Source organism: Rhinopithecus roxellana, chromosome 6 (genome assembly GCF_007565055.1).
Source record: "Rhinopithecus roxellana isolate Shanxi Qingling chromosome 6, ASM756505v1, whole genome shotgun sequence".
NCBI lineage: Eukaryota > Metazoa > Chordata > Mammalia > Primates > Cercopithecidae > Rhinopithecus > Rhinopithecus roxellana.
The window spans coordinates 27,379,817-27,393,919 of NC_044554.1; the positions used below are offsets into that span (position 1 = coordinate 27,379,817).

Below are 14,103 nucleotides of genomic sequence, written 5' to 3' on the forward strand. Positions count from 1 at the left end.
AGAGACAAAAGCAGAACATACGAACGTGCATTTCATTGTTGAGTTCTTAAGACGCTTACACCGTGTGGTTATAACGTGTACAACTTTGCCCCGGCCAACTGGACTTATTTTTAGTGTTATGTGCGGCTCCTGCTGCAGAAAACTGGGGATTCAACTACCCGCACCTGCATTTCACACAACAGCGCTCGTCTACTCTCCTCCTTCACTCCTAATAAAAATCGCCTTATCTCGTTTCTTCCTGCCTGTTCTACCTCAACATTTTCACTTATTATCTTCCACCACACTGGCTTTTACTCGGATTGGAAACCCACTCTCCCCCCAACTTCTGTCTCGTACCCCACGTTCAGGAAGCGTCCTCCTTTTTTCCGCCTCTCGTTCGCTTTTGTCTTACACGGCTTCCGGAACACGGCCCAGAATTACAGCGAAAACACACTGCGCACGCGCACTCTCCTGTCAGCGCTGTGCCGCTTCTGTTTGGTTGGCTAGTTCGTCCCAATTTCCGAGTCAAAGGGCTGCGGAGCAGTAACTCTCACGATATTTGCTGCGGCCCGCAGACGCGAGCCGCTGCCGGGTTCTGGCGCGCCCTTTCAGTTCTGCTTGTGGCCGGTACCGCTGTGTTACCCCGAGCTGCCTGTCTGAGCAGCATGACGTCCGCCTTGGAGAACTACATCAACCGTATCCTCAAGCTGGCCGCCGCGGGCGTGAGCCGGGGCCGCGGAGAGGCCGCAGCTCGGGGATCGGTGGGAGGTTGGGAGGCCCGGCCGCGGCGGGATCCTGGGGGCGGGCGAGGAGATGAGGACCCCGGAATGACCCAGAGTTCGCCGGCGGCGCCTAGAGCCTGCCAGCTGCTGCGGGCCCAGGGGTCCTTTCCATTTTGTCTGCAAAAGCCAAATAAAAACCCAGTGTGATTATTCCGAACTTTTCTGTCTTAAAAAAAAAAAAAAAAAAAAAAAAAAAACGCTCTTGATTCTTCCTTACTATTTCCCTAGAGCATAAGTGTTCAAGTTTGTAAATAAGATGAACAGTCGTCCTGGCTGCGACAACAGTTTTGCAAATCTGTGTACTTGTTTTATTCACATAATTTGCTCATTAGTTCGAGGATAGCAGAAAGTTTAACGATGGTTCACAGACTGTTTTTGTCCCTTTACCACTTGAAGTCCCTACTTGGTGGTGGAATGAAAAAAATGCTTGTTGTTGTAATGGATTATAGTGAGGAGCAAGTAACAACCCCATGGGAAGTCTTAAAATAGACTTTACAAGTGTTACCGTTTTAAAGTCTCAGAACAAAAACACTATGTTAAGTTCAGGTACAAACTGGGTGACAAAAATTAAATACCCAATGCTTTTAATGTTACAGGCATTGTTAGTACCTTGTGACACTGATTATATAGTTTATTTACTTTTGAATTACGGAAGCCTGCCCCGGAGGACAGTTTTTTAACATGCTTGAAAATCGTCCAACATCGATTAATTTAGTACTCATCCAGTTTTCATTTTAGATATAAACAGGCCCAAGAAACGAAATATCCTGCCCGAAATAATAGATTGACAGCATTCCTAGTAGAAAAGTGTCAAAAATCCAGGATATTTTGAGATAGGATACACTGATCACATACAGAAAGAGGTTTTCTTTTTCTGCTTTTTCCTTTTTTTAGTCATGTAATTATCACAAAACTAAAACAGGCTTTTTAAAATTTTTTTTTCTTTCTTTTGTTGTGTCGAGGGTCTCACTCTGTTGCCCAGGCTGGAGTGCAGTGGCTTGATCATGGCTCAAGGCAACCTTGAACTCCTGAGCTCAAGCTATCCTCCTGCCTCTGCCTCTGTCTCCTGAGTAGCTGGGACTATAGGTCACCAGGCCAGGGTAGTAGAGATGGGGGGTTCTCACTGTGTTTCCCAAGCTAGTCTCACCTCAAGTGATCCTCCTGCCTTGGCGTCCCAAAATCTTTCAACGTTTTTATGTAGTGAACTTAGTGGCTGTGTTGAACACTTTTACCTAATTGTCATATTTGTTCTAATAATTTAAATCATTACCTTGCCAGAGTCTGTTTTAAATTTGCATTCCCTAAGAAGCACTTTCCTTTATTCAGTTATCAGGAACTGTTGCCGTTATTACATCAGATGGGAGAATGATTGTGGTAAGTCTTCGGAATTTTCATTCTCTGCTTTCCTGTAGGTTTATTGGTTGCAAGTTTTATGTGAAACCTCTGATCTCTAATGCCTAGACAGCACATTACACCTGTAGTGCAGTTTTATTATAATTTAGCTCTTTATCACTTTGCTGTCAATCCACGTTTTCCTCACTAATAAACGTGGCGTGTTACCTACAAGGCTTTTAGGAGCTAGAATTATAGATTCTGCCCTCAGAGAGCTCCTAGTCTGCAGACCTTCATTAAACTTACTTTTCTTCTTCCATTTTTATTTCCTTCCTCATTCCGCACCACGTGAATCAGAATTTTTTGAAATTTTGCATATGCTTAGTAACTTCTTAATGATTTAGATACTATTAATATCTACATATCAACATTTAAGGCTTGTATACAATCTTAACATTCTTTGTTTTTAGGTTGTGTAACATGTCTTCTGTAGGACACATTATGATGATTGACTCTCTCTGTGTACACACACTTATGTAAAATTGGCTTGTTCCTTGAAGTTGTTTCTCCCTTGCTAATTTATGTCATATAACAAAGATAAAACGTTCCTATGGTGATACTTGTATTTGGAATTTGATCTGAGGAATTCATCTCAAGATTTTTGGGTACTTGATTATTTCTTTACTTATATTTCATACTCCGAATGCTTTCAAAAGAATTTTAAGGCTACTAAACTTTTATTTTCTAACCTTACCTAGTTTCTTTAAATAATTTGATCCCTTATTTTTCCATTCTGCAGTTTTGCTTTCGTTTGTTTTCTTTTTAAGCCTTGTGATTTTTTTTTTTCCCACTGGGTTCTTAGTGACTATTGTTAGTCAAAGTTCTAGCTTTGCCATTTACTAAATTTATATCGTGTGCCAGGTGCATATGTGTTACATTAATTACTGTACATACAACTTTGTGAAGAATAAGTACCCCTGTATTCTAGATTAGGAAACAAGTTCAGAGAAGGTGACTCACTTTCTCGGAGTCACAAGGGTAGCAGGTGACAGAACCAAACTGGGATTTAAATTTGGTTTGACATCAAAGCCAAGGCCAGTTGCCTGGCTTCTTTCTTAAGGAAGCAATCATGTTTTCTTAGGCACCTCACATTGTATTTTTTCAAATGTGGATAGTTTGACGTATTTTAATCTCAACACTTCAAGAAGCCTATTGCTATTAATAGATGTTTGCATTTTTTTTTATTTGGTGAAAACCTTAAGTTTAAATTTTCTTATTTTTGTTAACAAGATAGATAATAAACTGGGAAATTATTTTTAATTTTAAAGAAGAAGGAAAGCGATATAAAAAGAGCATCTTAAGTTCTAAAGTCAATAGTTCTGTATTTCTTTGACACATAATTTCTTTGATGGGATAGTTAATGGGTAAAATGAAGCCAATAAGTTATGAGTGGGTGTTTATGATAACCATTTGCTAACTAGTTCAATAAATACTCCATATTTTGTTTCTCTTCCAAGTTATAGATTTCTTTTTATGTAATTCTCATTTTATATATTTTGACTTTCAGAGGATAAAACAGTTTAAGAGCTTGAGAGATTTAACCATCAAAACCAATGTTAGTTGATATTTCTTCAGAAACTTGAATACCATCTGAGTTACTCTGTTATGCTAGACCCATGTCTTCTTTTATTCAATTCTGAGCTTTCATGAAACTCTCCCTGATTATTTCCTTCAAGTTCTGGTTCTAATTAGTATAGTCACATTTGTATCTACCATACTGGGAGAGTTCAACAATACATCCACTTGATACACATTAAACAATATATGTGAGACAGACGGAACACCGGTAACTAGTAAGTACTCATTAGGTGTTATATGTAACTACTAAATTTTTAAATTATTTATGGGACTGATTTGAATCTCTGAAAAATGGCAAATTATATTTACTTGTGTATAATAGTATAGAATGTTACAGTTTAGTGGTCTGGCTCAGGAGCTAGCCTTTTGTGGTTCATCTCCTGGCTCTGCCACTTACTACCCATGTGCCCATAAGACACACCACTTTGTGCCTCAGGATCTTCTTTGAAATGGGGCTAATTATAGTATTAAAGGGTAGAGATGAGTTGAGACAATGTGTACGATGTGTTTAGCACACTGCTTGTATGTAGCGTATAGTGATACTATTACATTGCTGTAGTTGGTATGTATGGTTCTTCCTTATTTATGTATATTTGCCCATCAGTTTCCCTTAAATCTCCTTTATTTTAGTTTATACCTTTAGCTGCTGGTCTTCGTAAGCTTTTATGCTAGTTACTTTTTGGAGATACTCAAATTAGTACATAGTTGTCCTTTCTAACTGCCGTCAACTCTGCATATGAGTGAGGTGTGTGGTGCAGGGCCCCCCATCCCAGCCAAACAACTGAGAGGTAAATAGTGTACCCTCGAATACTGTTGGTTATAAAAAAGGGTATTTTATTTGACATTGTATTGTTACTTGTATTGGAATACCTGGCAACTAAAATGATTGTGAGGTTGAATTTACACTTTCAGGTAAACCAGAATATTTCTCTTTTTCTCCTGAATATTTTCTTTACAGGGAACACTGAAAGGTTTTGACCAGACCATTAATTTGATTTTGGATGAAAGCCATGAGCGAGTATTCAGCTCTTCACAGGGGGTAGAGCAAGTGGTACTAGGATTATACATTGTAAGAGGTGACAACGTGTAAGTAAAATATATCTGTTAAAATTATAAATAATACTGCCTTACTTTATGGAGAAGAGGTTTTCCCCAAAATACCCTACTGTATTGTCCATACATAATTAATAGAATCTTGCATTCATTTCTTTAGTAAATACAGCTTTTCTTATATTTGCATAAAATAAGGCATATCTATACATTTTATGTCAACACTTTGTGTTTCAACCAAAGCTTTCTCTCTACAAATTAAACTTTTACCCGAGATTTGCCCATTTTTCTACTAGTTAAGTAGCCTGGGTAGAGTCCAGAAAGGGGCATGCCTTATATTAAATACTTCATTAGAGAGGCTTCTTAAAATGTTCTTAGAAATACCCAGAATTTTAGAGGAACATATTTCTAGAGTCCAAGGCCAAAGTTTGAAAAATGGTTTTGAAATCTCATTTGAACAATACTAATTCATGCGCAATAACAGATGTATTTGTAAATAAGTACTTACTTGTTACTCATTTTCTTTTAATTTTTTAGTATCATTGACACACTTAAGATGTCCCTGTGGCCTCAGTTTACTTGGGACAGACAGATATAAAAGTTTAAGAGTAATTGGCCAGGCATGGTGCCTGTAATCTCAGCACTTTGGGAGTCTGAGGCAAGTGGATCAGATCAGGAGTTCAAGACCAGCCTCGCCAACATAGCAAAACCCTGTCTCTACTAAAAATACAAAAATTAGCCAGGCTTGGTGGCGTGCGCCTGTAGTTCCAGCTTCTCGGGAGGCTGAGGTGGGAGAATCACTTGAACCCAGGAGGTGGAGGTTGCAGTGAGCCGAGATCATGCCACTGCACTCCAGCCTGGGTGACAGATTGAGATACCTTCTCAAAAAAAAAAAAAAAAAAAATGCCGCGTACAGTGGTTCACGCATGTCATCCCAGCACTTTGGGAGGCGGAGGTGGGTGGATCTCTTGAGGTCAGGAGTTCAAGACCAGCTTGGCCAACATGGTGAAACCACGTCTTTACTAAAATAAAAATTAGGCAGTCATGGTGGCCCAAGCCTGTAATCCCAGCTACTTGGGAGGCTGAGTCAAGAGAATTTGACTGGGAGGTGGAGGTTGCAGTGAGCCAAGATCACAGCTCTGCACTCCAGCCTGGGCAGCAAGAGCAAAACGCCATCTCAAAAAATAAAAAAAATAAAAAAAAAGTGGCTGATGTGGTTCCAGTGCCATGGCTCACGCCTGTAATCCCAGCACTTGGAGAGTCCAAGGTGGGTAGATCACCTGAGCCCAGGAGTTCAAGACCAGCCTGGCCAGCATAGTGAAACCCCATCTCTCCTAAAAATACAAAAATTAGCCTGATGTGGTGGTGGATGCCTGTAATCCCAGCTACTTGGGAGGCTGAGGCAGGAGAATTTCTTGAACCTGGTAGATGGAGGTTGGAGTGAGCCGAGGTTGCGCCTTTGCACTCCAGCCTGGGCAAAAAGAGTGAAACTCCATCTTGAAAAAAAAAAGAAAAGTGGCTGATGTGACAGAGGAACTGAATTTTAAATTTTATTTAATTGTAATTAATTTTAGTAGTTACATGTGGCCAGTGTTAGAATAGTTATAGAGGCTAGAAGAATGCCAAATCAATTTTCAAGTGAGTACTACACTGAATCAAAATATAGTTGGAAAGAAGCAAAAGATGCATTAGCAATTTTAAGCTAAGATACATTAAGCTAGATACATTAACACATTCTAGGGGACTAACTATCCCCTGGAATAACTTAAAAAGTACAAGAATAATTTACTCATTTAAGTTGTTTATGTTAGCATCACCTTTAGATGAGTAAATAATTTGATCTGTAATCAAAAATCAAGAGTTTATAAAATATTTTATAGAGATGACTTTTAGGTGGAGTTACAAGGTGAGCTGTAAGTAATGAGAGAGGCAGAGCAGATAGGGCCCAGGTCTCTGGATCAGAACAACACTGTTTATATAGGAGCTGTGCGTAATAATTGATTTTAAGGTTTCTCCTACTTAAAACAATTTTTTTTTCTTGAACTTCAGTGAAAACAATGGTGTGCTAGAGCCAGCTTGTACTGGCTCATGAAAGCAGATTGTTATATTTTAAGGAATTTTACAAGGTAGTTAATTGATGTCTTGTTAGTAGCTTGAAATTGGCCGTGGTGGGAGTGTTTGCACAAGGGATATTAGTAAATGCTGCAAATCAGGCTCCCGCTTTTTTTCCAGAGAGCTGTTTTTTAAACATTTATCAGCATTTCACTGCTTACCATAGGGATTTTAAATGATACTAAATATTTAAGAGTGGAATTGAGGCCTTTAGTTTATTTTGAGAAAACTTAATTTATTCTGCCAGAGTTTGATATTTTTCATTTATTAGAGGACTTAAGACTTTATATACTTTAAAGCAAAATTGGGCAAATCCCTTATTACTAGTATTCGTCTTGAGAATTTGGCCGGGCACAGTGGCTCACACTTGTAGTCCCAGCACATTGGGAGGCCGAGGCTGGCGAATTACCGGAGGTCAGGAGTTGGAGACCTGCCTAGCCAACATGGTGAAACCCTGTCTCTACTAAAAATACAAAAATTAGCTGGGTGTGGTGGCGGGCGCCTGTAATCCCAGCTGCTCGGGAGACTGAAGCATGAGAATCGCTTGAACCTGGAAAGCGGAGGTTTTGGAGTGAGTCGAGATCGTGCTACTGCACTCCAGCCTGTGCGACCAGCAAAACTCTATCTCAAAAAAAGAAAAAAATAAAATAAAATTTACTCTCAATAAAACCAAACAAATGTAAACCCAACAAATACTTTTTAAAAATAATATTTCATAGTCATCTTGTGGTCTGAGTGATAACATTGAATATTTCCAGTTAGAGGCCTATGGGTTAGTTATCTAGCATGGTATTAATGAATTTAAAGTTATAGATATTATGTTAGTGTTGAACAAGAAAAAATTTTCTAGCTTTAACCTGAGCCAATCACATCAAAAATGATTTGTTAGATACCAAAGTACTTGGTCCTACTATTATTTTTGTATATGAAGAACTGGTTTTGGATTTAACTGAAAACTTAGGAAAACAATCTAATAGCTATTATCTATATCACTGATTTAATTCATCAAAGTTACTCAAATAATTCATACTTTTACTTGCTAATTATTTTAGGAGTGATTTTGTGAAATTTATTTTTAATACAGTCCTAGAATTGAATTGAAATAATACGATTTGCAAGTTTGAGAGTTTTTTTTTTACCGTATCTGTCCCTGTGTGTCTGTTTCCTTTAAAGATTCATGATACAATCACTATGTACAATGTGTCCTTTAGTATTGGTTCCTGTAATGTGCCTTCAAATTGTTTCTTGAGTTTTGTGATTTAAATATGCAGTTCACTGACTCATGCCAATGTTGTTTGCTTTTTACCTCAATTAGTTCTTTTTACTATGCTTTCTCAGTTTTATGTTTTGGAATAATGGTACTCAGTGCTTTGATTTGATTAATAAGATTTTTGAAACACATGTAAATTTATATCAGAAATGTGATTGTTCTGACTCTGACTTTTTTAGTGCAGTCATTGGAGAAATTGATGAAGAAACAGATTCTGCGCTTGATTTGGGGAATATTCGAGCAGAGCCTTTAAATTCTGTAGCACACTGAGGAAAAACTACATATTTGGACATCTGTAAATCTTTGTACAGAAACTGATTATTCTGAGGATGATATATGGAATTTTTATGAATGTGTAACTGGATTTTGACTCCTGGGTTGATTCATTGTAGTATGTAAATTAAAATATTTCTACATTTTATTGAAGAAAACCTTTTTTTTTTTTTTTTTTTTTTTTTTTGCCTAAATATAAGTTTGGTAGCTTGGTTTCTTTTTTTTATTAAATAGTGTGAAAATATAGTGGTCATTTTGAAAACTTTTAGCAAAAAGTAGTACTTTTTGATACTTTAGTATTTATGGAAACTAGTGGAAAAGTGAAATTAGTGTGCTATAGTAAATCAGGCATTCAAATAACAGTAGTAGTACAGGATATGTGTGTTTTCTTTCCCTGATATTTAGGAAAATCACAGGAGGGTAAATCTTTCCTGGAGTTATCTGAATCATTGGCATTTATCCAGTTCCACTGGTGGTATTTTGCTAGTGCTTCTAAAAGTTGCTCCCTAGCACTTTGACGTGTGGGTAGGTAAAAATGTGTTTGCTTGTGAAAAGCAAAAATGCTGACAAGGTTTTAATAGATTGGCCCAAAATTCCAACTTGAATATTAAGAATGACTAGCAATGGTAGAATTGACAGAGATGATTGGTAAAGTCTCTTGATGCCCAATTGATTAGGTATGAAAGTAATATGAACACATTAATGTTGAATTTCACAGACAGTATATTATCTGAAAAAAATTGATTCCATGTAGTCTTCAATTTTTAATTTTTAAGAATTGGAGAATTTCTAATATTAATGTTTTTATAAATGTGAGTAAATAAACTCTAAGTTTGTATTGAAGTAGTGCTAGCTATTATTGTCAACAATTTTACATGATTCATTATCCATAAACCTGATTTCAGAAGACGTCAACTTAGTTTTTTAAATAGTTGATAGAAACAGTGCTGTAAGTAGTGTTCAGATATCCAGGCTAGTCCACAAAATTTCTGATCAACTCATGTATAGGCCAAAGTGTGTATCTTTGTGATGAAAAGAAAATAGAAAAATATTTACATCCTTGTACTTGAAACAAATTTAAATAGTTTCTTTGTTTTGTTTTTATGAAAGTGCTTAAAAATAGTGGTTGGCAAACTTTTTCTATGAAGATCCAGATGGTAAGTCTTTTAGACTTTGAAGGCCATATGGTCTCTGTTACAGCTACTCACCTCGGTTATTGTGGCATACAAATGACGATAGATAATACATAAATGAATAGTGGCTGTCTTCCAGTAAAACTTCATTTATAAAAATGGAGGTGGGGGCTGGATTGAGCTTGAAGGCATAGTTGTTGACCCTTGGTTTAAACAATACAAGTTCAATAAAAAATGAACAATTTGTATAAATTCTGGAATAAATCCTTATAGAGAGTTTAGAGGTGGGTTTCATTTGTATTTTATAACAGTTTAAATCTCCGTACTTATTAAACATAATAGCTTTTTGGGGGAGGAAATATCTTCACTCAAATCAGCCTTGTAAGGGGAGAAGCACTATTCCCTAGAATTATTTGGTTAATGTTAAGGGCTGTCTCTGGGAGGATTAGAGAAGTTAGCTAATATTGGCTATTCATAAATGTTTGGCTTTTGTAGTATAATGTTTTATAATCAATTTATTAATAAAATGATGGAAAGTAGGAAGGCAAACTGGCAAATTTAGGGACTGAATCAAATAGTATATGGCATTTTTAATTGGTAAAGTGATTCCAAAAATTAAATGAGAATACATATCATTCAATTGCTAAGAAAAATGCATTCTAACGGTACAAATGAAGTTCAGTGTCAGATCTTTTCTCAAAATAGTTGGCATATCAACACAAATTACACATAAACAAGTAAATAAAAACCAGTCCTGTCCCTCATGTTAATGAGTTTCTAATGTGATGTACTCTTGGCTGTCTGAAACACGTTATAAAGCTGTATTTTCCTGATTGATGTTGGAAAAAGCATTCCCAAAATGTGAATTATTGTTTTTATGAATAGTTATGGAGAATGTGAATGATAATATGCCAGATGATCTATGTAATTCTTTATTCCTGGATACATGCACATGGTGAACTTTTTATGCTCATGACTGATTAAAATTGGATTTATTTTTGCATGAGAATTGTAAGGGAGCCACAACCATGAGTAGTAACATAATTAATATACAGTGTCAAGATATATTTAATGAGACATTTATTCTATAACCAGTTTTTATTTATAAAGAGGCTCAAATCAATTTCAACCTGTAATTACCTTTGTGCTTTGTGACTCGGGCACAATCTAAACCCAGCTTGATGAATCAAAGAGATGTTTCTTGGCAAGATATTTTCAGTAAAGTTATTTGGAAAGGGCAATTAACTGCAAAAAGAACTTTTTTTTTTTTTGACTGACAAGATACTATCTAAAATAATAGTTTAAAATAACATTGCTTTTAGGTCAAAGCACTTTGGTAACTTGGCCTCACATGCTGACAGTTTTGGCTTAAATATTACAAATCTTGATCCCAGAAGAACAAGAGAGAAAGTTTTACTAATATTTGCTTAAACATCCTGTTTAACATCCTTTCTAATTTTTAAGCTAATAATGTGAGATATAAGTATGATAAAAACAACTTTTGAACGTTATTTAATGGAAATACAGAATAACGATGTCAACATTTTCCTCAGCCGTGTAACCTAAGATTCATCATGTGAATGAGAAAGTAAAGTCCCTTTATAATGGCATGTGAACCAGACAGTTTAGTAGCCAGGGTTGTAAAGCAACTCTTAACTGACAATATAGTATATTCTGGGCCTTCATCTTCAAAATTAGTAGGTAGCATTTATTGAGTGCATATCATGTGCCAAGCCTGATGCTGAGTGCTTACAGTGATCATTTTATATAGGGGAAAATTGAGGCTCAGCAGGGTCAAGTGCCTTATAAGAGGTAGCCACTAGTAAGTAACAGTGCTCAAATTCAACTAGGTCTTTCAGCTCTTTATACAATACTGCCTGTTATCAGAAAGTGTAGTCTCAAAATCTGCTATCAAGCATCTATCAGAAGCCTGATGAGAAATATTCAGATGATCTAACGCAGTTCCCAAACCTGCATTGTAGGTCATTTTCATTGTAATTACCTAAGGTGCTTTAAAAATTTTCTTGGGCCCTACTCGTTGTGGTTCAGCAGCTGTGCAATGGAGGAAAAAGGAATAGTCGCTAAACAGCGAAGGAAAGCGTGGTGGAATTATTAAAAGACCTAGCACTTCTGTGCTAGGATGAGTGTCTAACCCCACAGAATTGAATTCAAACACAGGATATTATTCAAGATAAGGATAATGACATCTATCTTCTTGGGTTGTAGAAAGTAACATTAGGCTGCATTTTAAACATTTGGTATGATTTTGAGGACATAACAGTAAACAGCTATTTAATACTATTCCAGGTAGTCAAAGGCCCAATGTATAAAAGTTACAAATACAGGTCTTGTCAGCTTAGCTTTTTAAGTATCTGTCCCACTGACTACCATATCTCTACAAGAGAACAGATGAAGAATTCAGGTTGTGTGGGAAGTATGTATAAGTTTATTTTAACAAATGCACAATAAAATTTGTTTCTATGTCAGCATGTACTCTTGACTCAAGGAGTCTGAAAGTGTAAACTCAAAGGTCTTTCACATGTAAAGAGGAACCTCTCCATTCTGTACTTGTATAGTCATTGCCTCATAGATTTAATTTTATTAAATTAAATTTTACTTATTTTGGGTTTAAAAAAACTTGGGCTGTGAATCTCAGTTTTAAGTCATGGGCAAATTTGATAAAAATTGCTTTCTGTCTACATATAATACTGAAAAAAATGACAAGGTAAAGCTATCTCCATTTAGATTGATACCCATTAAATAGCATAGTGCTCCCATTAAACTAGCGACAAATTCATTTAATTGTGAGATATCTCGTACTTATGCTTCATCCTGTTTATAGGGATTATTGATGTGAGATTTGGTCAGATGCTTTGATGTGATCTTCATTCCTCTGTATACTGGGAAACTATGAGACGTGCTTAGTCTTCGTAAATCGATGCTGCCTCCTAGTGGCCATTGCTTTCTTTTCTACTGTCCACAAGCTTCAAAAAAATAGATTTTGGAATTTTGTCAGGGACATTATTAAGCCATTAATACATGCCAGGCAGTGCACTCAAAGCTGTGCATAAGCCAGGGAACAGTATTCTTCACCTTGTGAAGCTTCTACCTATCCGTATCTATCTCAACCAAATCATCTTGACTCAAATTTACTGTCCAAGGTCGTGTTATTTCATCAGATTCTTTCAGTGTTCTGGGATATAATTTATGGGTTCTGGATTCATTCAAAACAACTAGAAATAGTCTTTTTTAAATGAATATAATTCAAATCAATTATTTTCCCCATCTATTTTTTTTCTTTTAAGATTGCTGAGTCTGTAGGTTGCATAATTCTAAGGATAAAGGCGAAATAGGACTTCACCAGGAGAATTTCTTTCATTAGTTAACAGTATCCATCTGCTGCCTACTGGCATCATTTGTGGAATGAAGGAGCTGAGAATTGTTCTGCCAGATATCTTTCAGATCTCTTGGTTTTGGCATTAAGTTTTTTTTTTTTTTAACGCAATTTTTTTATTAGTTTTTTGTTATGCCTTTTTATTTCCTTCTTTTCTTTTAGTTTTTCTTTTTTTAAAGTCCTTTAATTTTTATTTATTCATTTTTGAGACAAGTCTTGCTCTGTTGCCAGGCTGGAGTGCAGTGGCGCGATCTTGGCTCACTGCAACCTCTGTCTCCCGGGTTCAAGCGATTCCCCTGCCTTAGCCTCCCAAGTAGCTGGGACTACAGGCGCGTACCACCACACCCGGCTAATTTTTTTGTATTTTAATAGAGACGGGGTTTCACCATGTTGGCCAGAATGGTCTCCATCTAACCTCATGATCTGTCCGCGTTGGCCTCCCAAAGTGCTGGAATTACAGACATGAGCCACCGTGCCCAGCCAAAGTCCTTTTATTTTACAGAGTATTACTTGTTGGAAATGGCACAGATCAAGTATTGCTACAACTAGTATCAAATTCCCATCAATGTCCTTTCAACCATATGATATGCTTTCTTCTCTTCAGGATAATGTTCAATTATACTGTAAATAGTTTGCTTTTACGTAGTTTTTGTTTTTTTTTTCCCCCGCATATACTGGCTTTACAAATGCCATATAATTACTATGGTACCAAATTGTTATTACATTTGAAATATGCTAAAAAGAATCCAGGAGGCTGGGTGGGTGGGAGACATCTCCGGGGGACACAATACATTGTGTCTTGTATTAAAAAGTAGTGTGTGTTGGGGTGGGGAATAGGCAGGAAACTAATGTGTTTCTGTTTGATATATGAAAATATGCACAAGCTATCTTATGTTTCATCTCATATCAAGATGGTTATAATAAATCATACTCTAGAAAACTCATTAACTGATACAAGTTGCCAGAAAATGCTGCACTATGGCTTATTTAACATTTTAAAACAAATGCCCTGAAAGTGATCACAATGATAGTTAAAAGTTGAATTTTTTTATTTTAAAATTTAAAATTTTATTTTAAAAAGTAGCTGTCTCAATATGACTTGGATAAGCTTTATTGTAATTGTGCTTCTGCCAATTATAG

At 36.4% G+C, this 14,103-nt stretch overlaps 1 protein-coding gene across 1 annotated transcript; it reads left to right on the forward strand.

Moving 5' to 3' along the window:
* The first annotated feature begins 458 nt into the window (after window positions 1-458).
* On the forward strand, window positions 459-12,206 carry LSM8 (LSM8 homolog, U6 small nuclear RNA associated). Its single transcript, XM_010389330.2, has 4 exons — window positions 459-675; window positions 2,095-2,135; window positions 4,690-4,817; window positions 8,343-12,206. The coding sequence occupies exons 1-4, from the start codon at window positions 645-647 to the stop codon at window positions 8,431-8,433; spliced, it is 291 nt and encodes a 96-aa protein (XP_010387632.1). The 5' UTR covers window positions 459-644; the 3' UTR covers window positions 8,434-12,206.
* Window positions 12,207-14,103: the final 1,897 nt, after the last annotated feature.